Genomic DNA, 27,963 nt, shown 5'->3' with positions numbered 1-27,963 from the left:
TGACAATCTAGAACAGTGTTGACCAACAGAAACATAATGTGAGCCACATATGCAATTTTAAATTTTCTAGTAGGCACATTTAAAAAAGTAAAAAGAAATGGGTTAATTTTAATAATTTACCTAACCCAATACTTCTAAAATATAATCATTTCAACATGCAATCAACATAAACATTATTAGTGAGATGTTTTTACATGAATTTTTCATAATAAGTTTTTGAAATCTGATGTGTACTTTATACTTACAGGACTAGCCCCATTTCCAGTACTCCGTAGCCATGTGTGGCTAATGACCACCAGATTAAATACTGCGAATGGGACCTCAGTGGATTACTGAATTTTCAGATTGTTGGACTTTGTTTTTTAGAGACATCTCAGCCATCTTATTTTTACTAAATTAGGGAAAAAAGACTACATTTATACTACACAACTATTTTCTTACCAAATATCTTAGAATGCATATTTATAATTCAAATTACTACAGTATTCAAAGCATAATGAAAACCTATTTCCTCACTAAAGAAAAGAAAGATCACACATTTAAAAATGAAAGGTTCACTGGGAGGAGCTCTAGCCCCTGCAGTGGCAGCCCAATCGGTTGAATGGTCCATGAAGACATCGCCCAGCATCAGCATCCAGCCAGCATCACCATGATCAGGATGATTCTCAGCAACGTCTTCCTCTCAGGCTGCCCTGAGAGTGGCTAAAGTTGAAGCAGCAGGAAACAGAGGAATCCTGAAGGACGTCATCTTTGTGGTCCTGTTCAATGTGTCTCCTACACAAGACTGTTTTTATGATGGTTCCTTTTCAAAGAATTTATTCCGAACAACATGCAGGTTCACTGTATCTGCATTTACGTAGACACTGACAGACTGAGACAATTCAACAAACTGACAGGATCAATCCTCCACTAAAAGTAAAGCATTTCTTCCATTTTTCCAGTGAGAAGACATCCTCCCTCCAAAAAAAGTTTTCAGGCAACTTTAATAAATAAAATTTTAAGTGTATAGATGATTGAATTAGGCAAAAGTCCGCTTATGGTATCAAATATACAATTTAATTACACATACATATTTAAAATCACGTGTTTCATAAAATATTAATTCAAAAATAGAGAGTGGTTCAGGGCACAGATTCTGCATTCAGACGGCCTGAATTCAAATCTCAGCTCCTCCAATTTACTACTCACTTTTGACAGAGTTGACATTCTGGGCCTCAGTTTCCTCCTCTTTAAAACAGGTGTGCTAATAACATCCAGCTCACAGTGTTGTTGAAGTATTAAACGATGTAAAAGCATGTAAAGCCCTTAGAACATTGTCCAGGAAGTGGTATACACATGTTAGGTTAAAAGAAGAAATAGTGGTTTATTATCCATTCCCATAGACTTCAGAACCCCTTTCTTTTCTTTTCTTTTCTTTTCTTTTCTTTTCTTTCTTTCTTTCTTTCTTTTTTTTTTTTTTTTTTTTTTTTTTTTTTTTTTTTTTTAGATGGAGTTTTGTTCTTGTTGCCCAGGCTGGAGTACAATGGCGCAGTCTCGGTTCACTGCAATCTCCACCTCCCAGAGAACCCCTTTATTCTATCTCGTCAAATGCACCGGTGTTCGCCATCAGAAGAAGCACTTTTTAAGTTGAATGATGCCAGTCTCCATCACTTTCGCTTCCCATTACACCATCTGGAATACAATACTTTTTGAATCTAGGTATGATGTCGCAGAAAACTGAGTGTCAAGGCAAGCATCTATGTGGATACTAGCACAGACTGGTTTTCCCATTTATCCGGCAGCTGTATATTCTGATCACCACAAGGACATCATGTTGCTTTTCAAAGCCATTGTTAGGACACTTGTTCATAACCATTACCAATACCCACCATTACTTGGTCATATCCTCCGGAATTATTACTAAACCTGCGTTCAATTTCCTTGCCTTTTCTACCAATTCTGTGATCCCTGTAAACATCCCAAACTAGCACTGATTGGGTTCATCGCAGGCTAATGTAGTTTCTTCAATTAATTTTGTAGCTCTGAGTACACAAGAAACCATCTCATAATATGAGATGTTTTGTAAGAACATTTCTCAGAGCTGTTTGGAGACAAAGATCTTGTCTTTTATTTGGGCACACAGGAGGTACTTTGGCATTTCTTTCTTCTCCTACCTCCATCTCTCAGGTGTTAGTTCAATAAACCATGGTACATTCACCCAGGAGAGTATCATGTAACCTCGGATGGTGAAAACTAACTCTGAATATAGTGGCATAAAAAGAGATGGATGACAGAAGGGTTTGGGAGCTATGATTCTATTCATTGTCTGCACTTGTAGGCAGCCACCGTGCAGCTGTCCAGAGCACAGCCTGGACCCTTTCTGAGGGCACGTCCTGCCTCCTCCATATGCTAACGATGATCTGGGCAAGTCATTCAAGCTTTCTGTGCCTAGGTTTCCTGATCTGTAAAATGCAGATAACAGCATCTACATCAGAGGACTGTTGCCAACATTAAACAAGTTACTATAGTTAAAGCAGTTAGGATAGTACCTGACACATACTAAGCACTACATAAGTAGCAAATCTCTGTTACTATTACCACAAACAGACACTCTCTGTCTTCCTCCTTCCCTCTCTCCCTCCTCCTTCACTCTCTCCCTTTCTCTCTCAAAACATATCAATATGTTAATGGTGATATTTAGGCTAACTGTGATGAGGGTGGAGAGACATAACTTATATGTTCAAACTCAGCATTTTTTAAGAAAAAATAAAAAAAAATTGTGTCATTAAAGAGGAAAGAAAAATGTACTGACTCAACAATGGCTAAATGGGAACATAAGAACTTACAACTTTAAATCAATCAATAATAATATCAGGTGTGATGAAGGACACTTAAAGCCCTATACTTCCATATCATTCTATTGTAAGCCTCACATTAAAGGAAGAGTAGGTCAATCTGCGAACAGATCATATCTTCCCAAGAGGAGTCTCTTACCGCTGTCACAAGCAGTGGCACACATTCGTGAGAGTGTGCTAGGCCCCACAGCAAAGGAAGGGGTCATCTCCAGTGTCTCTTTATTTGCCCCAAGGATCCCGGGACCAATTGCAGAGCAGAAGAACCCAGACCTATCAGGCTTGGGACCAAGTGGCCCATCCTGACCAAAGCCTCATCAAGCTCAGAGTCGGGCTCAAGATAGGAAAGCTACAGATGCCCCAGGTGCCATGAAAATGCCAAAGAAAGTGGCAGCCCCTCGAGGGTTCCCCTGAAACCACTTTCTCCCAACTTTCCCAACACTAATAACTTTAACAATAATTCAGTTATTGTTAAATAACCACCTTCCTTATTCCAGGCCCCGTGTAGGACATAAGGAATTCAGCAGTGAGAGGCAGTCCATGCCCTGGAGCCGCTCACAGGCCTAGTGGGGAATCAGAGACAACATACGATAAACTCAGCTACAGAAGCATAGTAGCGAGGTAAATGTTGTGAGGGGAGTCAGGGAGGGCCTCCTGGAGGAGGTGACATTTGTGCTGGGTTTCGATTTAGGAGGAAGGGGAAGGGGAGCTGTGCTCTAGCCTTGGGGATCAGCACGTGCAAAGGCACAACAGCATGACCTGCAGGGTTTGTGGTTGAAACAAAAGATATTAACTATGACTATCTTTTAAAAATATGAAGTTTCTGGAAGAATATTGAGAAGCTCATAATGAACAGAAAGCTGAAGGATCAGGCCTGAAACATAAGCAGAACAAAAAGGCAGTTCTGGTAGACCAACAAGCAGGAAGTTCAGCAACCTCATAGCACAAACACCATGGCCAGACACCACCCCTACTACTGCACACCCCAATTCTCCGGCCTCTGGCTGTTGGCCCATCCTTTCTAGATGAAAAGGCCTGGGTTACCTATCCAGGTTACCCATCCAGCCACACCTAGGCTGCCAGGAAATGATGAGCAGCTTGCACCTTCACCTCTCAGCGAGCTACACAATCCACCGAGACTCAACACAATGAGAGATACCCCAAATCAGGAAACAGGGTTGGAGACTGGACTCCCAAAACAATAACACAAAGGCTGCTCTCGTGTGATTACACAGAAGGGGAAAGGAAAGAGAAAAGGGCAGGAGGGGGCACTGAGGATCGAGATACATGCTGGGGTTGCATCATGACAAAGTTCAATTATTAATAAGAATAATTCGTCTAACAAACATTTGCCGCTACCTACTAAGCCCCAGCACTGTGGTTACAAATATAAATACAATGTTGTCCCTGCCTATAAGAACCGAAGCTAGCTCTGTTTATGACCCATGAACAGGCTTGCAGTTCATCCAATAAACACGAGGGAGCCCACACAGCTTTTTAACTAGCGTCCACCTTGATTGACCAGCGCTTGGACCATTCTATTTGATAATATTTCCAACACGATTCTTGCTAAAGCCCAGGGGGTACCTAAGCTAAGAGCTAGAATAAGGTGCAATCAGGGAACCATCACCAGTGCCTGGCTTGTGTTCAGTGTTTCAGAATTTGTAAAGCATTTTCCCAACCATCAAGTCATGGGCAAATGTCCAGGACTACATGTTTGCCATGTGGATGATATTCTTTCTCCAGATGTCAAAGATAATACACAATCATTCTGTTTTGGGTACATAAGGGAATACAGAAATATATGCATATGAAAACAAATTTGATCACTTCTATTAGAGATGAGCACAGAGATGTATGTACAAGAATACTCACTGCAACATGATTCAGGAGTAACTGGAAGGGACTTAAATATGCAACAGTATGGGGTGACAAAATAAATTGTGGAACAGTCATTGCAATGGGAAACTATGAAACCTTTAGAAAACATGCTTTTATGGAATATTTAATGACATGGGAAAATGCTACAGAAAAAAGCATTATATAGCAAAATAAATATTTCCACGAGTTTGTGTGAACATATGACTTTCATTTCATTCTTTATAGTTATCTCTATTGTGCATTTTCTCTACAATGAATACATATTATTTCTGCCATCATAAATCATGACTGCAAGGAGAAAAAATTTTCAAATATGCTTAGTTGATGACAGTACCACGTCTGCAATATTTATTTCTCTAGCCTGGACATTAAGCCTGACTCCTCGGCCACATAAAACTCACATGGCCTTGGACCAGTTGCTTCACTTCTCTGGGACTCTGTTTTCTCAAAAATAAGCAACGATATCTCTGAACTCATGGGATGGTGGGACATTAGATGAAATGTTGTACAGGATGATGCCTATCCCATTTCTTGGTTAGAGTGGACAAGTAGTAAATGCCAGGTCCCTTAGAAGAAAGCAAAGCTGGCTGGGCGCGGTGGCTTACGCCTGTAATCCCAACACTTTGGGAGGCCGAGGTGGGTGGATCATGATGTCAGGAGATTGAGACCATCCTGGCTAACACGGTGAAACCCTGTCTCTACTAAAAATGCAAAAAATTAGCCAGGCATGGGGGCAGATGCCTGTAGTCCCAGCTACTCGGAAAGCTGAGGCAGAAGAATGGCATGAACCTGGGAGGTGGAGATTGCAGTGAACCAAGATCCTGCCACTGCATTCCAGCCTGGGCGACCAAGCGAGACTCCGTCTCAAAAAAACAAAAGAAAATAAACAGAAGAAAGCAAAGTTTCCAATACTTACAGTGCTCGTGCGGAAAAGGTGACCTGGGTAGGTGATGGGGTCAGGGTACTTATGTGTAACTGACCTGGTTTTAGTTTCCAAGAACTGCTATTAAAAATTACCATGAACTGGGTAGCTTAAGACAACAGAAACCTATTGTCTCACAGTTCCGGAAACCAGAAGTCCAACATCAGGATGTTGGCAGGGCCACGTTGTCTCCAAAGGCTCTAGGGAAGAACCCGTCCTTGCCTTGCCTGACAGGTTCCGTCATATGAACAGACATTCATACGACCAATGAAAGTCATATGGTGTCTGTTGACAAGCCTCAGCATTCCTTGCCTTATGGCCGCATTGCCCCGATCTCCACTGCCACCTCCACATGGCCTCCTTCCGTATGTGTGTGTGTGTCTTTGCCTCTACCAGTCATACTGGGTTAGAACCCAACATGACCGGCAAGACCTCATCTTAATTTGATCATTTCTATAAAGACTTACTTTCAAATAAGTGTCACATTTACAAATATCAGGAATTAGGACTTCAACTTATCTTTTTAGGAGACACCATTCAACCAAAACAGACCTCAACCCTCCCTTTAGAAAGATCAGCAGTTAGAGCAAGGCAGGAACCCACAGGCAAAGGCCCCATGGCGTGAAGGAACAGGCCAGGACCACCCTGGAGACGGTGCTGCTTCCATGACACGCTAGTTGGTTGAAATGTATATGTGAGTGTGTGTGTGTGTGCATGTGTGTCACCTGTGTGTGTGTTCTCCCAACTCCTGCCCCTTCCAATCAGGAAACACATTAAGCTTTTTGTGTTTTTCTGCTCTAGAAATGTGTGTAGGAAAAATAGAAGAAGCTGCTTGAAATCAAGGCTTCCTTCCTTTCTTCTTTGCTTTTTCCTAACTCTAAACTTACTTAACAGAGACTGCTGGGGTCTGGAAGGACTGGGCCAAGAAGGGCGTGCTTTAGAAGGCTAAGACGGTGAGGAGAGAAGTTCTCCCATTTTATGAAGGTAGGAGGTATGGAGCTGCTGGTGCCACACTGCTCCATGGCAGTACCTTAGGAGGGGCAGGCCCAGGGGGGTTGGTGGGTGGTATACCTGGGCTGGCTGGGCTGTGTCAGTGTCTCCTAGCCTGAGAAAGCAGCAGCAGAATCACTAGACCTAAAGGGAATGCAGCAGCGGGCTTCCCAGAGAAAATCACAACAGTCTGCTTACACCCCAGGAAACTCATAGAACCCTAGGGAAGAGGGGGCTCCAACAGTGCCTAAAATGTAGTCTCACCTCCCTGGGGACTGAGGGTCAGATTCAGGTTTATGTAAAGAGAAATAAGTGAGCATTTCTTATGTACCTGATTTTGCAGCCTGATATTCAACCCTAATCCACACCTCATGCTTAAAAGAATGTCCTATAAATATTCAAAGGATATAGAAGCAAGCCACCCAAGCCCCACTACTTCCAGCTTCAGCCCTTTCCAAAGGATACCTCCAGCACTCAGCTGAGGGTATCCGCAGCCCCCAGGATACCCTCCTGCTGGGCCCTGGGCTGTAATTCAGGGCTGTACCTCAGGGCTGACTTGTGGAAACCCATGCCAAAGATGGGGAAGGCAGAGCTAGGAACTGGTGGCAGCTGCACTTAGTTTCATAGGCAGGATAGACAGCTAGAGAGAGGGTTTGTGAGTGAGTGTAGTAACCCCTGCTCCTCTGTGACAGCCTCAGTCAATATAAGGTGGCGAAACCAGGTCTGAAGCTTGGAATGCTAGTGCAAGAGCTTCTCCCACGGAGAGAGATGAGGAAAAGCATGTTTTAGGTTGATGCTAAAGTAGCTGCAGTTTTCGCCATTACTTTCAATGGCAAATAACAGTGGTTGTACGTAACATTCAATTCACAGAGCTGGGCTGGAGGAAAGGTCTAAGCCCTCGATGCAGCAATGCATCCTGGACTTGAAAAGCCTCTCTGGCCTGTCAGGACCCACAGCAGACACCTGCTGAGCAGCTCGCCTTTGTAAAGCAGCATCAGTGAGCTCAAAGTGGGGGCAAGGTCTCAGGTGGACTTAGACTTCCAGCCCCAGAGATTGCAAGAACCAGAAAACACTTAGGAAAACCAACACTGACTAACCCCCACTCCAGGCAGACAGTTCACACTCATGCAGACATCCTCCATTTAACTCTCAGATGGGTCCCCAAGATAAAGATGTGGAAACTGAGGCAGAAGAATTGAGACCCTGGGATCACTCAGCTGTTGTGTAAGACTGGAATATACTGACCTGAGAACATGTCCATGATAAGGATTTTGAAAGCAAAGAACAGGACATTATGAGTGAGAATAAGGAGGAAGTCCGTCTTTAGACAGACGGATAAGGGAAGGTTGCCTTGAGGAGTCCTGCGCGCTGAGACATAAAGAAATCAGCAAAGCGCCAGATGAGGTGGCTCATGCCTGTAATCCCAGCACTGTGGGAGGCTGAGGCAGAAGGATCACCTGAGGTCAGGAGCTCGAGACCAGCCTGGCCAACATGGCAAAACTCCATCTCCACTAAAAATACAAAAATTAGCCAGGCATGGTGGCATGCGCCTGTAGTCTCAGCTACTTGGGAGTCTGAGGCATGAGAATCACTCGAACCGGGGAGATGGAGGCTGCAGTGAGCTGAGATAATGCCATAGCACTCCAGCCTGGACAAGAGAGCGACACTCTGTCTCAAAAAAAAAAAAAAAAAAAAAAGAGAGAGAATGAGAGGATGAGAGAATGAGAGAACAAAAGAACAAAAGAGAAATCAGCAAAGTGAAGAACTGAGAAAACAAATTCTGATGAGAAGGAACAAGGAACAATATGTGCAAAGGACCTACGCCAAGAAAAAACCTGACACACCTGAGGAACTAACACACACCAGGTATGAAAGAGGAGAAGAAAAGGGGCCTACAGAAGACACTGGATCATGCAGGATCTAATAGGCCATGGCAAGGATTTCAGATTTCATCCTATGTGCCAGGGGAGGTCATCAGCAGGATTCAGTCCCAAAATGACATGGACTGATTTACCGGGACCAAGTATAGCACAGAGCTCGTCACACAAAGGGGATGGGCAAAAAGCTGTGGAACATCTGAATAAACAGACTCAAACTTGATTTCCAAGACGAGGAGAACTGCTGGCTTTACAGAAAGAAAAGCAAGATTTCAGCCTTTGCCCGTAAGAAGAACAAACAGTTTCACCTAATCCAAATTCGCTTTCATGCCTCTCTGCCTGAGCGGCACACAGAGCCGCAGAAATCCACAGGCGCATCATGACAGAATAATTTCAGTGATCATTATCAAATGCCTCTATTTAGAAAAGCTCAGAAGATTGTATTAGCATGATCCAATATTTATGAAATGACACTCTGCTGTAATGAGGGGCTGAGAAAATTAAGATTAGAAGCAAAAGCCAAGTCTTTGGGGACAGAGAGTAGCATGAGCAAAAATACATCCTTTTACTCAGCTTCTTAGAACTTGCTTTTCTGATCTGTAAAATGGGAAGGATAGTAACAAAGAGGAAAATATGTGATCAGTTAGTAGAGCACCTAAAGGCCTTTAATAATGTTTTTTTCATTCATTCCTTTGTTAATAAAAACACCTAATAAAGACTATTGGCCCATCCACACATCCATCCAACAAACTGCTAATTTGGTACATAGGATGTCTGATGTCCTGCATCAGACACTGAAGATAAAGTTGTGAACAAGATTCTCATGGTCCCCATTCACATGCAACTTCTCATCTGGGAGTAAAACATGCATTGGATGAACAACCCCTGCTGTGATGCGTGGTACTAAGGAAGAGTGCAAGGTGCACTAGGAACCATTACAAAGAGAGCTGACCCAGACTGAGACATGAGGAGGACGCACAAGACAGTGGGTGGGGGAAAGGCTCCATGGAGGATGCTGATCTTATGGGAGTTCCCGAGGCAGGAGAGAGTCAGAACATTCTGGCAATTGGCAGAAGCCAGTGTAAAGTGAGCACAGTGGGATGTGGAGCATCATGATGATTTGGAGGTTTAAGGAGGATCAGCCCTCAGAGCCTTGGAGTCCACAACAGGGCTTTCGTCTTTCCTGGAGCAATGAGAAGCCTCAGAAAGGCCTAAAACAGAAGCTGCGTAGAGACAAGAAAGAAAAGAAGTAACCTGAATATGCTTATATTCTAGAATAATCTCTCGGACATCTGTTTGGAGAATGGATTAAAGTCAAAAGAGTTAAGTCAAGGAGCCTGTTAGAAAGTTTTCCACTGACCCAGGAAACAGACAATGGCTGTGTTCACCAGGGCAGTGGTGGCACAGATGGAGAGGCTTGGGCAGACCCAAGATATACTTAGGCAGTAAAATGGCAGAGTGAAGTGATTGGCTGGAAACGCAGGTAAGAGAGAGAACAAAGAGAAACATGGCCCCCGGGTTTCTGAATCAGTACCAGTAGGGTGAAGTGAGCTTTCTGGAGTCAAGGAACAGTGGAAAGTGAGTAGACAGGGAAGGGGAAATGGGTAAATCAAGAGTTCGGTTTTGGAGATGTTGAGCTTGGAGAGCCTACAACATGTTACAGGGCTTTAAGTGGACTAAAGATGAGGAGAAAGAGCATATATGAACACACACACACCCCCATACACACACATATGCACACACACATACACACTTCCCATACATCCCCACACACACACGTATACCTCCATACACACAGACCCCCATACACATATATACACACACACACCCATATGCTCCCATACACATGCATACACACCCTCCATACACACACATACACCCCCATACACACACCCCCATACACTCCCATACACACACACCCATACATTCCCATACCCACACCTCCATACACTCCCATACACACCCATACACTCCCATAAACACACACCCATACACATGCACACATACCCACACACACACCCTTTACACCCCCATATGCACACACACACACCCCACATACACACTCATAGACATGCATACACACATATACCAATACACACACCCCCCCAATACACAGGCATGCACACACAACACACCCATACACCCCCATACACACACACACCGATATACGCCCATACACTCACACACACACCCTCCATAAACGCACATCCATACACATACACCCTTACACTCCCATATGCAGACAATATACACCCCCATACACACACACACACCCCCCCATAGACATGCATACACACATATACCAATACACCCCCATACACATACACACATATACCTACACCAGTACACAGGCATGCACACACACCACACCTATACACCCGCATACACACACACGCATACACACATGTATACACACACGTATACACACTATAACATCCAGGTTTATTTGGCCACTATCAAAGAGGGCCATGAAGAGTAGAGCAGATGTTACATGTTTAAGCAGAGGTGTCTTGGATTCTTGGGATCCCTCATGGGATGGGTGATTCTATCATCTAAACCAGGCAGTACTTTTGATAAAGTCAGCATGATTGGGCAAAAGAGGTTGTTCCACACTGTCTTACTAATAGGCACGCACACACACACACCTGTTGATGACTTTGCTCATTCAAAATAAGGTCCCACCAGATCTAAAATGCTCAATTTTGTACCACAGCCCAACCTTATTATACCTAAGGCTTGTAACAACACTTGGGAGAAATTTATACAATTAATGCCCTTAATAGGAGCTATCCATAACCATCCAGTGCCTCCTGCTTTGCAGCCAGACTCAAAGTGAATGAGGCCACACCCTCACCCTCACCTGGGCATCTCTAAGCATCTTCTTTGCTCCCAGTTGAGTGGCATCCTGGAAAACCCCATTCGCCAGAGGTAGCAAAGATGATATGGCAGCTGGCAGTGGGCTGTGTAGGTGTAAAATTCCTAGGAGACATCTAGGCTGGAGGCATAAATGTCAGAATCACCAGCACAGAGGTGGTATCTGAGGCCATGGGAGTGGTTGAGGCCAGCCATGGAAAGAACACCAAGTAAGCCTGAAAGAACTCTTAATACTCCATGGCCAGAGTGCACTGGCAGGGGAGACTGAGAAGGAGCACCTGGGGGACTGGTGAAAACCAAGACAGGTGTGGGTTAAAGCGAGGGAGCCTTTGGTCAGGGAGAAACTGTAGAAAATGGCCTCCCTTCTCCAACAAGCAGTTGTCTTTACAACTGTAGCCAGGATATGTGATTATTCAGAGAAGTGAGCTTCATTTTCTCAGAGTCGCAACTCTTCCTGGCTTCTATCACCAGGTAAGCCTCTTCAAGGTGCACCTTACGCAGGCATACCCCACATTTGGAGTCTAAGTGTTCTCTCTGAGTAGACCACCTTCAGGTACTTCCCCTGAAACACATCAGGTGTACCTCATAGGCCTGCCCCATGCAGGTATCCATCAAGAATTCACACTAGGTCTTCAGGCCCACCGGTTAAGGATAAAATGTTGATATTTAGAATGTCAGGATGTTAACCTTATAATATATAATAATAATATAGTAATATATAATATGTTATACAATAATATAGCCTTATAAAAATCTGTGGAAGTATCTCTAAATATAAATAATATATACTACATAATGTACATAATATAATGTGTGATATATAATATAAACTTATAATCATCTGACTGTAGAAGTCTCCCTAAATATATAAAATATGTGTAAATAATATAACACATAATAACAGATAATATAATATATAATAATAATAATAAATACAACCTTATAATAGTTTGACTGTTGAAATTTCCTATATGCAACCTATGTCTATGTGGCCTGGAAGAAAAGGAGTGACCTCAAATTCTTCAGAAGCTCTTTCTTTCCCTGACATGCCACTATCATCAGGCTCCTAAGCAAAACCCAGTGATACCCTAACTTGTAGCTAAAGCTTAGAATCTCAAAGCTAAAAGAAATGCTGAATCCAGGTGACATGTGACTAGTACCAAATCCTGAAGAATTCATTCAGTCTTGGCTTGAACACCTCTGAGTGTGGGGAACTCACTACCTACAGAGCTATCAATTGCCATCTCAGAGCACTCAATGTGTAAGTGAGTTATTCTCTCCATGATTCATGGTAAAATCTAGCCATCCCCATTACAGCCCCAAACATGATGGATCTCATACCTGTGGGCACCGCCTGGTCCAGCATTGGTTTCTCCCATGTGTTAATCTGCTCCCAGGTGAACCCATTGGTCCCTAGAGCCACACTATAACCACAGTTGCTGTAGTGCTCATCAAAGGAACAGCCACCTGCAGACAAAAGAGATAGGGGTAAATACATTCCTGTGTCTGAGGCTTGGTTCATTACCTCTGTCTCGTCGGCTCTTCATTTACAGCTTTGAATTTTAAACTCTGGAGATTTTCTTTATATATACATATATATATGTATATATGGACGAGCAAATTGGATTTTTATATTTGCTTTGGTGCTCTCAGGAAAGGCACTGGCATCTGCAGGCCCCCGTATTTAGAAAAGTTAATAAGGCTAGTTACATTGATTTTAATCTTCCTTCCTGAGAAAGTAAACAGCAGCGTGTTATTCTAAGTAGGAAAAATGAATGCCGGGGCATGCCTCCGTAATTGCTTTGTGCAGCACGGAGAGAGGCTGTGAGGCAGCAGAAGGAGCACTCACTTCCGAGTCTGGCAAAACTAGACAGCCATCACCTTCACAAGGTTGCGTGAGTTCAGGCCAGATGCTTCGTACCTGAGCGTCTCCGTTTCCTCACCTGTGATACAGAGGGAAATGTCCAACCTTACAGAAATACATGAGGATTAAATGGAATAACATGTGAAAAGTAACTGCCACAGAATACTTTCTCAATGCCCACCTGTTTCTCTGTAAAAAGCAGTCTGAAAAATCATTTTTCATGGAGTGAGAATTGAATTGGTAAGAAATTAGACAATCATGCACCTGGAAGATAATAAAGTCAATGTTGATCATGTTTGAAGATTCTCCCTTTAACTTTAAAGGTCAAGCCATCCACCATTTGACAATAAGTTATATTCATTTGCTGTTGACAAGGATTCACTGAGCATATGCTCTGGTCTGTAAGTCCCATCAAGGTGACATTGAGAGAGATGTGGGGTGTACAGTGGAGGCTCCAACTAGGAAACGCTGGTTTGTCCAGAGAAATAGGATCCCATTATATTCTGAAGGAGAAAGCAGAAGAAGTGGAGGAGAAGTGAATAGGGCTTTGAAGGATAGGGGCATCTCCAAGGGCAGAGGGCAGGATGAATGGCATTCTGAGTTGAGCCTGCAGGGGACACAAATGCAGGGAGGTAGCACTGGGACTGAGTTCTACAGCAGCTCCTGGCTGGTCTCCCAGACCTGTTTCACACTCCAATCCATCTTTTCTAATGCTCCTTTCTTGACTCCTTAATGTTCAGAGGGTGCATCACATCACCATTTTCCTCCTTTAAACACTCATAGGTTTCCCACCCCACAGAGAACCAATGTGTGTTACAGATTAAATGTCTGAAAGCCCACAAAATTCAGTTCAACCCCCAAAGTGACAGTATTAGGACACATGGCCTTTGGGAGGTGATGAGGACATGAAGGCAGAGTCCATGTGATTGGGACTGGGACTGGGACTAATGCCCTTATACAGAGACCGCAGAGAGTTATCTCACCCCTTCCACCATGTGAGGACACAAGGAGAAGGTGCCATCAAAGAAGCAGGAGCTGGACCCTCACCAGATGCTGAATCTGCCAATGTCTCGATCTTATACTTCCTAGTGCCCAGGACTGTGAGAAATCAATTTCTGCTGTTTATAAGCCACTCAGTCACGGTATTTTGTTAAAGCAGCCGAAATGGACTAAGAAAATAACCAAACATGGCTTTATTCAATTCATCCCACACTAGCCTGGCCCATGTCTGTAGGCTCATTAACATCACACTATTGTCTCCATCAGCTGAAAAGAACCAAATTATTTCTCTGCACCCCAGACCTGATATTTCCTCTGGATAAGCAGTGGTGGTGGACATCCTGTTGACGAATTTGAGATATAACACAGTCCAAACACCATGGAAGAAAACCTGTCATAGAAAAACTTTCTCCACTTTTCTTTCCTGTTGGATATGGACACCCAGAAGAGCTGGATTTCAGCAACTACTATGGTCCAAATGTGTGTGTTGCCCTGAAATTCATATGTCGAAACCTAATCCCCAATGTAATAGTATCAAGAGGTGGAGCCTTTGGGAGATGCTTCCAAAGGATTGTGAGGGCTCTGTTCTCAGGAATGACATCATGCCCGTATAAAAGATGCCCTAGGCAGATTGTTCACCCCTTCTGCCATGTGAGGACTCATAGAAGGTGACATCTATGAGGAATGGACCTTTACCAGGTACCAAATCTGCTATCACCTTGATCTTGAACTTGCCAGCCCTCAGAACTATGAGCAATAACTTTCTATTATTTAAATAACCCAGTCTAAGGCATTTTGTTGTAGCAGCCAAAATGGATTAAGACAGCACCCCAGTAAGTATCTCCACTCTGTAGAGGAAAGCCACCCAGAGAGTCACCTGACCAGGAATATTAGCATTCAACTTTTCAGGAGCAAAATATAAACTTTGCTTGCCATATGCCACTGAGATCTTAGGGTTTAATTGTTAGCACTGTAGAGCTTTGTACAATCTGACTAATATATGAAGTGTGTCATACCTCAACACAGTGATCTAAAGAAAGAAAGAAGAAGCATATTCTCCCAAGCACTTGCTCTGTGTCAGGCAATATATTCGACACTGATTATATAGGCTATCTTATTAGTTTTCACGTAACCCTCACAAATCATGTGAGGTACATTTTATCTCAACTTTAAATCTAAGGGAATTGATGCACTGAGGGGATAAATGACCTGCTCAGACAACATGGAAGGAAAGTGTTGGAGCCAATATTAAATCCATGGTAACATAGCTGTAGAGCCCATGCCCATTCTAACAGACCAGAGAGAGAATTATTCCCCCAAACCAAGGGCAAGGTCTTTCACTTATAAGGTAATGAGAGGGACCAGGCAGATAAAGAACTTCCAGGGTGGTTGGGAATCTCCATTCAAATCTATTCCTTCACTTATTCTAGAAACATTCAACAAAGTTTTTTTTTAATGGGCTCAGGACATGGCACAGAATTGATAGATAAGATCCTTACCCTCACAAAGTTTGCAGAATAGACTGAAAGATAAGCATGCAAATATACACTGAAGATGCAATGGAAAATATGCTTTCTTATGTATGTGTTGATGCTAAAAAAAAAAGAGTTATTATTTTAGTTGATGGTTTAGTTAACCAAATTATCTTCCTTCTTCTAGATAAGATTTAAGAGGGCTCACAGCTATACCTCTAGGCATCGCAGGTTACAGATCCCAGGCAAGGTCACATTAATAATTGCCTCTAGTCCGTTGGATCCATTGCTCACCCCTCACCTCCTTGCCTCTGCTTAACTGTAGGTAGACTGCTCAGCTGATCCTGAGCTTACTGCTGACAGGTCCTGGCCCTCTAAGAACTAGGGATGTACCTTCTCTTCACAGCCACTCACTGAACCACCTTGCTTCTCCTCTCTGCTGAGCTCTGTTGGTCACTTCAATCTGCAGCAGGTAAGCAAATGCTTTTCCCTTCTTACAGTCTGTTCTTTGAAACTAGGGTTCCACAGCAGCAGGCCTTGGACCCCAGTGACCCAATTTTTATTTTCAAACCACAGTCCTTTCTTTGCCTCTGCAGAAGAGCTCACTTAGAGTGAATTTAAAAGCAGCTTTGCACTCTATCTTGAGCCACTATTTCTTCAGAATATTCAGGCCCCACTGTCAATTCTATTCCACTCTGCCAGTATTTGTCATCACTTATGGGATGACATATGCATTCAGGACAGAAAATGGGGACCTTAAGGTCACTTATGGGGACCTTAATGTCCCTCCTACAGAAGAGTTTCTAGAAACAGGCTCCGGTTCCGCACTTTTATCACTCATACACGTCTGAATCCCAGCAATACACACAGTTGGTGATTTTTCCATGGAGCCCTTGGGCTCCCAGGAAAGCAGAGAATTTCAAGAAATGCTGCCTAACTGGTCACTGGTCCAACCAAAGCAGCAGGTTAAACATAGAAGCAGGAAATACTGCATGATGACAAAAATCAAATTGAGGACAGGAAAAGAAAGAAAAGCAGGACAGAAGGAGGGAGCCACAAATCTATGCTGCGATTTTCCACGTGTTCCTCTACTAAAAGGGGGTTACATATTTAACTTGGAGCTTCTGACACCCAATAGAAAAAAAGCAAAACCTGGTGAGGTACTGGAAACTCTGTGTTTATATAATAAAAGCCAAATTGCTCAGGGAAATGATAACCATTTCAGGTGCTTTGATCAGACAAGAACTTCTCTGCAGGAATACTCATAACAGAGACCCCATATCCCATAATGAAACAACATCCGCACAAGGGGGTGAATGGCCAATTTCATGAGACTGTTTCTCATAATCATTCTCAATATAAATTGATAGCATCATGTAAACATACAATTCAGCAAAACTCATTGGGGTCCAATGCAATGCAGTCTGGATACCCGCTCCCTATTGGTCTGACTTGACTCAAAGGTAAGTTTTAAGAACTATTCAGTGGAGAAAATATACCTAATATGTATTTTTAGGCAACCTTTCTTAGTTTTCTGTCTCCCACATTGATAAATACAGTAGCTATGAACTCAAGTCTATATAACCCAATAGCAGCTGACACTGCCATCTGGGTACAAACTCTTGGGCTCACATCCCTTCCCTTTTTTTGAGCCTTCATTTTCTGCTGTGCAAGGCAAGGGGCTGAACAAGATAATTGCAATGAACCTTCCACTTGTAACAGTGAAGAATTCCAGAGATTCAGAAAGAACCGGAACTCTCAGGAACCACAGAGATACAGACCCATGCAGTCAGCACAAGTACCGGCTAGGGTGCCATGCCACTGAGAGCCACCAAGAGGAGGAGGAGAAATTAAAACCAAGCTTCCCCTAGACCAAGAACAGAAAACATTTAAACCCAGTAACATCTATCTGTCTTGGCGCAATTCCTAATGGCCATAACACCTGATACATACACAAAGGCCCCAAACATTGCTGCAGGTGTTTATGGCAGACTACTTAGGGGATATTTATGGTTCCAGAGAGTCCCTGATATGGTTTGGCTGTGTCCCCACTCAAATCTCATCTTGAATTGTAGCTACCATAATTCCCATGTGTTGTGGGAGGGGCCTGGTGGGAGATAATTGAATCATAGGAGCGGGTTCTCGTGGTGGTGAATAAGTCTCGCAAGATCTGATGATTTTATAAGGAGTTTCCCCTTTTGCTTGGCTCTCATTCTTGTCTGCCACCATGTAAGATGTGCCTTTCACCTTCCACCATGACTGTGCTGCCTCCCCAGTCACATGGAACTGTGAGTCCATTAAACCTGCGTTTTTATAAATTACAAAGTCTTGGGTGTGTCTTTATCAGCAGTGTGAAAATGGACGAAAACCGTCCCCAAAGACCCTCATTTGGATGCTAACCTCATTCTGGTTTGAAAAGCAGGTGACATCATTTAAGTGATCTCAATCTTACCACAATCATTTTTAGGAGGAAGGAAACCCCAAAAAACCTACCCCCACCCCAGGAGCTGGGCTCAGCTGAAGTTTGGTGAAGATCCACATAATTGGGGGAGGACAGGGAAGTGCAGCCACTGGCCAAGGACCCAGCACCTGCCCAGAGGAGCTATTTCCCGGCAGGCTGAGGTCAAAATGTGGCAATGGCCCCAGATGCTCTGATGTGAATCAGACATAAAAAGTCAACAGAGAAATGGAAAACTGTAGCAAGGAAATTGGATTTTGAAAATCCATTTGGGTTTGGTAATGTATAGCATATCAGCATCTGTAAGGGAAGTAAAAATAGTGCAGGATACATACTTTAGGATACATTAAAGCATAAATAAAGTTTATAGTGTCAATCAGAATTTTTTTAAAAAACATGAGCTCTTCTTTTGAAAATGAGAGAGGAATAGAATTCAATAAAAATATAAATGTGTCTTCCTCTGCATTTCTTAGATATGATCCTGTGTATTCTTGAGCAGAATTAAGTTTTGTAGAGGAACTAAAAGATTTGTTGGGCTTCCACTGTGTGCCAGGCACTGTATTTGAACTATGTAGGTGTATGTGTGTATCTGTATGTATATTAATGTAGATATAGGTGACTCCAACACCACCGCTCTCTAAGACAGGGGTCAGCAAACATTTTCCATAAAAAACTAGACAGTAAATATTTTCAGCTTTGTAGTCACACAGCCTCTGTCACGACTACTCAGTTTTAACATTGCCATGCAAAAATACTGAAATAAATGAGTGTGGCTGTGTTCCAGTAAAACTTTATTTACAAGAGGTGACAGCCTAGATTTGCCCAGAGGCTACAGTTTGCCAATCCTTGCTCTAAGAGAGAAGTATTGCTTTCTTCTTTGTATAAATGGAAACTTGTCATCAGAGCTCCTAAGGAACTTACCCAGCAAGGAAACAACAGTGACATCACATACAGCAGTACTAATAGTAACACCTCCTTTTATTGACAGTTGAATGTATGGAGGCTTTACCTACAGTATAAAACCCTCACCACAAGCCCTACCATTTTGATTGTACCATTTTATAGATGATGTCTCAAACTCACCCACATGAAGGAATGAAGCCAAGATGGGAGCCCTAGACTGGATGGTACCAAAGCCTGGGTACTTTCCATTGCTCCAACCCAGCACTCTTTTGAACACTCTGTGTGTTCACAGAATCTGGTCTCACCCTGATGCTTCCAGAATAGAAAGATGTTCTTTTAATATCCAGCAGTGGAGCTAAGTTTAAAAAAAAAAAAGAAAGAAAGAAAAGAAAAGAAAAAAGAAAACTGGGCTAAACATAAAAAAGGTGGAAAACTGCCTTTACTTGCCCTCCATGGTAGGCACTACTTTTGGTAGAGCTCATCATTTTGTTGAACAGGACCAGAGATTAAGGTGATCTGCCATGGATGAGGATATGCAGAAACACCCGCTCCCTGATCCACAGCTGGTGCTGAAAGTCCTCGTAGCTCACTCCACATACATTCTCATGATTCTTGGGGGAGACATCAGCACTGGGGACCCTGGGGTGGGGGAAGGGACTGAGACCACAGGACTGTGTCCCTCCAACTAAAGCTCCATAGCAACAGGGACATGCCACAAGGGTCTCTTTCCTCAGAGTCTGTCGCATAGTATGTGCTTGTACTTTATTGTTCTGTGAATGCCTGAATATATTAAAAAGGACCTCCACTCATGTAAAGGAGCCAGGCTGGAGCCCACAGAGAAAGCTCTCATCCACTGTCATCGGGCTTCTCCTGGGGGCCACAGTGAACCCAGGGGAGGCCTTGAAGGGGAGTAGGAGCCAAGAGCTCAGAAGTCAGGCTGGACCCTTTAAGAACATTTGTTCTGATCACATGAAAGGCCAACACAAATGGAGATTCTGAATCCAGAGAAAGAAGGGAAGTCCAAGGTTGATCGAAGGAAGTGCCATAAGGCCACCAGGAAATGGAGAAGAGTAAGGTGAGACCATGGACAGGTGGAGAAGTCATTCAAGGAGAAATGAGAGTATTCGTGACAGGACCAGAATGACAGCTGAGACTGCTGAGGAGAAAACTGTGAGCAGAGCTTGATGAGGGTTTGCAAGGGCCAAGTAATCACAAAGAAAGGTCAAAGAGATGGGGACAGAAAGCTACTGAGCAGACACAAATCCCAACTAGATCTGAGAGATAGTCAAGATAACCATGTTCATGCCCAGCACTGTTCTCAGTGTTCACCAATAGTAACTCATTTAATTATCACAATAACCCATAACCCCATGAGATGGGTACGATCATTAGTCCCAACTGTGTAGACAAAAAACTAAGGCACAGAAAGGTTAAAAAAAAAAAAAAAAAAAGAAAAGAAAACTATCCCAAGATCACACGAATAACAGGTGGCAAAGTGTGGCTTTGAATCCAGACTTGCTCAGTCTATGCACCTACTCATTATACTAGGTTGCCATGGTGATGAACTGAAAAGGTAACTTTGACCTCGAAAGGAACCCGTTGAGGGAAATAAGTGGCTGCATAGTTCTTCCCCAATCACTGCAAAATGGCATTCAGCCAGTCTGCATGCCTTCTGCCCCCAATCACTGCCCAGGCCCAGGATGCCAATCTGCAATTCTGGAGGACCAGGCACAGAGGGCAGGCTCTGCCCCTTCACCTCATAACGCAGGCCATAGTGTTATGGGGAGGAGAAGAAATGGAGTAGGGAGCTTAAAGTCAGGAAGGAAGGCACATGCAGGAAACAGAGGGTGGTATGGGCCTCACATAGTAATCGCTGGTATGTGAAAAGCTCACACCTGTGAGCTGTTCAGACAGATTCAAGACATAGCAAAGGATAAATGGTTACAGGGCACAGAAGAATAATGTGGTCAAAGCAGTTATTATTTTTTAACTGGGGGGTTGTTAAACTTTATCTATAAAGGGCTAGATAGTAAATATCTTCAGCTTTGCGGTTTGTATTCGCCTGCTAGGGCTGCCATAACAAAATGCCACAAACTGTGTGACTTAAACAATAGACATTTATTTTTGCACAATTCTGGAGGCCAGGAATCTCAGACCAAAGTCGGGCAGGGTGAGGTGAGGGCTTGCTTCCTGGCTTGCAGATGGCCGCCTTCTCACTGCGTCCTCACACCGCCTTTCCTTGGTGCCTATGTATTCTGGTGCATGTTCCCAGCCCAGTGGAATTAAGGCCTCATGTATATAACCTCATTTAACCTTCTTACAGGCCTTATCTCCAAACATAGTCACATTGGGAGACATCTGCAAAATTCCTTCACCTTTGTCATTCACTAAGATAAGCTAATCAAGACAGTGAAATCCATTACATGCACAGTCCACGGAAGGAGTGGGAAGTACACAGGATGTATGCCGCAGAGGCCAGGAATCTTGGGGGCTGTCTTAGAATCTCAATCATCACAGCGGGCCACATGTTCTCTGTCACTAGCACTCAACAATGTTATTGTTGCACAGAAACAATACAAAAAGAATGGGCATGACTGTGTTCTAATAAAACTTTATTTATTAGCACTGCACATTGCATTTCATATGACTTTCACATGTCCCAAAATAGTATTCTTCTTATGATTCCTAACCATTTAAAAATGTAAAAACCATTCTTTACTTCTAGGCTATATAAAAACCAGTGAACACCCAGATTTGGCTGGTAGGCTATAGTTGGCTGACTTCTCTTTAACGACATAAAAATTCCCAATTTTAGCAGTCACTGAATTTTAACACAGTCCCATGTATCGCCATTTTAATGTATGCCATGTGCTACTGACCCTCTCCTCCAAAGACTCAATTGCAGAATATTTCTTCTTATCTCTGGGAACCAGAGGGAGGAATATGTCTCCCATTGTCTCCTAGCCCTATGGATAAGAGATTGAGTAAAGAACTATAACTCTTTAGATTTCATTAAACACTTCACCTACACTACAAGCTTGTGTTCTTCATTGGTAAGGAGTAGTATTCCCACTTTACAGATAAGGAAACTGAGGCAGGAGTGGACGATGCATTCAGTGTCAGATCAGGGACAGAGCCAAGGCTCCAATCATGGGCTTCTTTCTTGGCCAGAAGGTCTGACAATGAAGGTGATCTCCAAGATAAATCCAGCTACAAAATTTGGAGTGCCCCATGCAACACTAAAATGCAGAGTCTCTTCTTTAAAATTAAGAAATCAAGATGGTACCAGGTATGGTGGCTCAAGCCTGTAATTCCAGCACTTTTGGAGGCTGAGGCAGGCGGATCTCCTGAGGTTGGAGTTCGAGATCAGCCTGGCCAACGTGGTGAAACCCTGTCTCTACTAAAAATACAAAATTAGTCAGGCGTGGTGGTGCATGCTGTAATTCCAGGTACTCGGGAGGCTGACACAGGAGAATCACTTGAACCTGGGAGGCAGAGGTTGTGGTGAGCCGAGATCACGCCATTGCACTCCAGGCTAGGCAACAAGAGCAAAACTCCATCTCAAAAAAAAAAAAAAAAAAAAGAAAAGAAAAAAAGAAAAGAAATCAAGATGGTGACAGCAGCAGAGCATTAAATCAAGCATGGGCTCTTCTCTTCTGAGTGCCAGGGCCTGCGTGACTCAGTGCCCTCGAAGCCAACCCTGCTCTGTGGACACATATTCTAAAGATAAAACCTCAACCCCCAAATCATGGAGATTCCACCCTCGTGCCAACAAATGCTTTGAAGGCAGGGTAATATCTAAGTGGGGCTTATTAATCGTGAGCAGTCTATCGTGGGTAGCCGATTCTTGCCCCTGGAATGAATGTAAACCAGCCTTGCATGAATTGAATTCCTTTTTTGAGTATCTAATTGAATTTGCAGAAGTGTGTGCCGGGGGGGTGTTTAAATAAGTGCACAAATATGATAAGAAGGCCTTCACACCATTATATCTAATTCAGTAAGCAAAAATAATGGCAGGGCACGTTCCAATTAGTGTTTGATTTATTTGCTTTAACAAATCCAATTAGCAGAATGTTTTATAAAGTCATCCAATGTCAAACACTCATGGACTCAACAGATAGAAACAATACTCCTAATATGAAAAAAAATGGTTTAAAGCTCTTTGAGCAGTGAATTTATTATAAATAAGACGATGCGTCTCTGATGGCTTGAGCATTCCCCAAGGACCAAGAAAACAGTGCCTGATCTGTTCATTTGGTTCTTTTTCTATGAGACTTTGTGCAGCAGCTCAGGTTAATGTGGCCCATTATATTAAATCCAGGAATGAAAACAACAAAGGTGGAAGTTAGCCAAGGAACTTCAAGGGAGAATAATGAACTTGCTGCTGGGTGTCTTCGAGATCAGAGACATGTTTCGACTTCCAAGGCAGCACAGTACAGCGGGAAAAGCCCAGGGGGAACAGAAACGGTGGTGCCCTAGAACCTAATCTGATGCTTTCATGCCCTTTTGGGTCTCCAGTTTTCTCACATATTAACTAACAAGTTCAATGAGGTTAAGCAGCCCCCAGAAATGCCCACCTTGGGTGGTAGATGATGTTCTTTGCCCAGGGAGACATAGAACACGGTAGCAGTTAAAGCCATGAACTCCAGAGCCAGCATCTAAGCTCTGCTATTTTTTTTAATTTAGTTATATGACCTTGGCCAACTTATGTAACTTCTATGGGCTTCAATTTCTCCATCTGTAAAACTAGGATACTAATAGTGCCTAACTCTTAAGGCTGTTATGAGAATTGGGTAATTTAATATTTGTAAAGACTTGGAATAGTACCTGGCACATAGTCAGTGCCAAGCATGTGTTAAATTAATATTTAATCACAATCTATAAATTAGAAATGGAAAAGACAGATATACATGTGGTCAGCTGGCATAATCTCATCAAACAAATGAAATGTTTTAAAGAAACTGTATCTGAGTCTGTCCATCATGTCCCATATGGATCAGCAGGGCTGATTGTGGTATGCTATTGGTCTGCATGGGAAATCCCAGCTTCTGTCACCCTTACTTGAGTAAGGGGTGACTCTAGGGCTAGCATTTCTTCATGTGTGACAGAAGCAGTTAAGTTGAACCCTCTCCAAGAACCTTGTTGTTGTTAAGAGACAGGGTCTTGCTCTGTCACCCAGACTGGAGTACAGTGTCATAATCATAGCTCACTTGAAGCCTGGAACTCCTGGAATCAAGCAATCCTCCTGCCCCAGCCTCCCAAGTAGCTGGGACTACAGGCATGTACCACCATACTTGGCTAATTTTTAAATTTTTTGTAGAGATGGGTTCTTCCCATGTGCTCAGGCTGGTCTCAAACTGCTGGCCCTAAGTGATCCTCCCTCCTGGGCCTTCCAAAGCACTGGAATTATAGGCACTGTCCCCAACCTTCTAAGAATCCTTTGACTTCTGACATCCTATGGGACTACAATTATGTCCTCCCTTCATGGCACCTAGCTACATTTGCCGGGACACAAAAAGTACCAAGAGTTCTCTGAAAATAAGAGCCTCTGTTCAGACCATCTTCTCCACCCGGTCTGCTATGGGCCTCTGTCTGGTGCATTTGTACATCATGAAAAAAGAACATCATGGGATATGGCAAGGAGATTCTGTCTTCTCACAGGCCCCAGCCTTCCCAGGTACCAGTTTGCGAGCAGACACTGAGATGCACTGTAACCAAGGAGAAAGTGCGATGAAAGAAGGAGCCCCTCTGTTGGGTCAGCGCCAGCCTCAACCTGCCCAGGAGAGGCTGAGAACAGTCACCTTCAGTTGAAACCAGTGAAGATGCTTCAAGTTGAAGGCCAGCTGGAGAGTCCAACCAGCCTGAAAAGTGGTCCCGCCCAACCCAGCGAGTCTTCTTTCCCAAAAACAGCATGGGAGCAGATGCAGGAATTCCAATGCTCTATCAAATTTAAAGAGAGAAGGGATGGTCTGGCCCAGCTGCTAATTTTACAGGTGGACAAACAGGCATAAAAAGGGCAAGCCTACAAAGGAAGGGGGCCCCAGGCCAGAGCTCTGCCCACTCAGATGCAAGAATAGCATCTTTCATCTTTTCTCACATAACAGTGCTATCTTTTTCATTTTTATTTTGAGGGAGCAGCGAAAGAAACAGATGGCCATGGGTCATCCCCCATCTCAGGGAAACTTCAGATCAGTCGGGAAAAGGTGAGGAAAGGTTTCCTTGACACAGAAGAACGGGCTTAAACTGGTTCCTGGCAGCTGTGTCAGTGTCTGAAGCCTGCAGAAGCCCAAGCCAAGCTCTTCATGGTCTCAGGGTCTTTGCACTTGCTGTTCCCCTATGGAACACTCTTGCCCTGGTATGTGATGTGGCTGGCTCTGGGCATCTTCCATGTCAAAAATCAAATGCAAAACAGCCTCCTCCCTTCTCCAGTCGTTCTCTATCATACCACCTTGTTTATGCTTGATGGGGCTGTTTCTCAAACCCTTTAGTTCCATTCTAAAATTATTTACTCATTTACTTATTTTCTGTCTTCCCACTAGCAGCCAAAGTCTACCAGGGCAGGAAGTGTGTGTCCATTTTATTCACTTAACTCATCCAAGAGCCTAGTACTTTAACTCTTAAAGCTTGAGGGAAACCCTATAAATGCTCATGAATGAATGAATGAAGTAGAATATGATGAAGTGTCAGAAGTACGAGACTTGGTATCAGAGGATGATGCACGGCTTGGTTATGGCACTTTCTTTGTGACCTTGGATGAGTCAGAAGGAAATTTCTGAGCCTCCACTTCCTCATCTTTAAAATGGAACAATAATGATAGCAGCTTCCATGTACAGGGAACTATATGCGATGCACTGTGCTAATCCATTTCCATGGATTACCTTATTTAATCCTCAAAAGAGCTCCATGAGTTAGGTACTGTCACCATTCATGCTTTATGCAAGATGAAATCGAGAGTTAAATAACACCACCCCAATATCACAGCTAGAAAATGGCCAGAGATATTCTGCAAAGCATTGGAACAGGCAAATTGCCCTGTAAATCCATCCAAGTGAGGGTTAGGTCACATTCTGAGGGCCACAGAGCTAGCAGGTCATACAAGAAAATTCTGAGATTGGTCCATCTCAAAGCCCAGCTTGGCTCAAGCTAAGCCATATTCACAGAGCCAGGGAGGCTAAACCCAGGTCCTTTCCATTCAGTCAGGTTGTGTGAGGCCCCTTCCTCAGTGATAAGTTATAATCAGCTGTCTTCATGTGCTGTCTCTTGAGTGGTCCCTGATGGTGAGCAGTAGAGATTCCTAGCAAAACATGGATGCCTGGCTTCTCCCCGGTATGAAGGCCCAAGTCCTGTCATCTCTCTACCCCTTTCCAGCACTTCCTTTCATCACAGCCATGTCCTTGAGTTCTGATTGGCTAAAATCTTGCTTCAGTTTACCATGTCCCCCATCATACTTGATTCCCATGGCATCAAAAGTGGTAATGCCACCCAGAGCCCATATCACATAGAAGACAGGAAATGAAATCTGCATGGTGGGTCCTCCTCAGTTTCTTCATCCATGAAATGTGGATAATAATAGCACATTGCTGGGAGAAAAGCTGAGTGTTGGGAGAAGCTGAGGCAGGGTTTGCATGTCTGACATAATGTAAAAGAGACTTGGAACTTGTCCAGGGTCCAGGGTCTAAAACCCCTCGTGGCCTCTGGAACACCAAGCTCTGTGCCAAAGATGGAAGGCTACCTTCACACACCATAATCTTAGCCCAGCGCATAAAGCCCTTTGTGGTTTGGATAGAATCCAGGGCTCAGAGCATGAAACCCCTCGTGGCCTCTGGAATGTGTCTAGACTTGCTGCCTCCTTGCTCTCCCAGGATCAATTCTTCAGTTAAAAGATACAATCTCAAGTAGCAGAACATATTCCCTATGCTTCAAAGGAAATGCTAAACCATCACAGCTGTAGATCATGCACTTGCCCTTTCCACCCCAACATTCTCACCACCTGTTTCTTTGTGTGATCACCAGTAAATAGTCTGGGCTTCCAGAGCTTGGGGCCTTCACAGCCTCCATATTTGCGTTGGCCCCCTGGACCCACTTTCTCTCTCAAACTGTCTTTTCTCATTCCTTTGACTCCACCAGACTTCATTGCCCTCATGACCTGGTGTTGGGTCTGATCACCCCAACAGTACCTTCCTGTAAGCTGTCATGAGGATTAAATAACCTTTAAGACAGCATAGTGGCTAGCACATAGCAAGCTCTCAACAAACATTAGCAATTATTACTCCCATCATAGAATGTCATACACACACACACACCCTACTTTATAAACATAAATTTAAAAGTGAAACAGTTGTGTATATCCATACTGATAAATTTCTACACTTAGATACTCAATGACATATACTTAACACCTGCAATCCCATAGCTGTCTATGTGGAAGCTCCTGGCATGTCCCCATCCATGGTCTCTGTCTTGTTTAGGGAACCAGTTTGTATCTTCTGTTCTGGCTTGCCATGATTGCTAGAATACATTGACTTGACCACAGTGGTAGCATAGTTCTGTGTAAGAAACACTAACCCCACAAGACCCCCATGGGCTGCTTCATGCCCCATCCTCTCTGGGTGTCACTCCTCCTGCCCCATTAAGGAAAGGAAGCAGAACAATAAATACGCAAACCAATGTCTTTCTCCAAATCAGGAAGTTTTAACACAGAGTACAGCAAAGTATGACCTGTGAACTAGAAATCTAGCCTGCCTCCTGTTCATGTAAATAAAGTTTTATTGAAACAAAGTCATATTCATTTGCCTACATATCGTCTATGGCTGCTTCCCAGCTACAGCAGCAGAGGTTAGTAACTGTGATGGAGACCACATGGTCTGTAAAGACTAAAATATTTACTATCTA

The 27,963-nt window shown here is 43.5% G+C and overlaps 1 protein-coding gene across 5 annotated transcripts in view; it reads right to left on the bottom strand.

The window, feature by feature from the left end:
* Positions 1-12,837, bottom strand: part of PTPRT (protein tyrosine phosphatase receptor type T) — an 820,910-nt gene extending 808,073 nt beyond the window's left edge. For all 5 annotated transcript variants that reach the window (XM_050806436.1, XM_050806437.1, XM_050806434.1 and 2 more), the window contains exon 1: positions 12,717-12,837. In XM_050806436.1, coding sequence (XP_050662393.1) covers positions 12,717-12,741 — 25 coding nt within the window. In that variant the 5' untranslated portion in view covers positions 12,742-12,837. The remainder of the gene's footprint in view (positions 1-12,716) is intronic.
* Between the last annotated feature and the right edge of the window lie 15,126 nt (positions 12,838-27,963).

The sequence above is a fragment of the Macaca thibetana genome, chromosome 10 (genome assembly GCF_024542745.1).
Source record: "Macaca thibetana thibetana isolate TM-01 chromosome 10, ASM2454274v1, whole genome shotgun sequence".
NCBI classification, from domain to species: Eukaryota; Metazoa; Chordata; class Mammalia; order Primates; family Cercopithecidae; genus Macaca; species Macaca thibetana.
The sequence above is the reverse complement of the archived record's forward strand: the minus strand, read 5'-3'. Positions and strand labels throughout refer to the sequence as shown.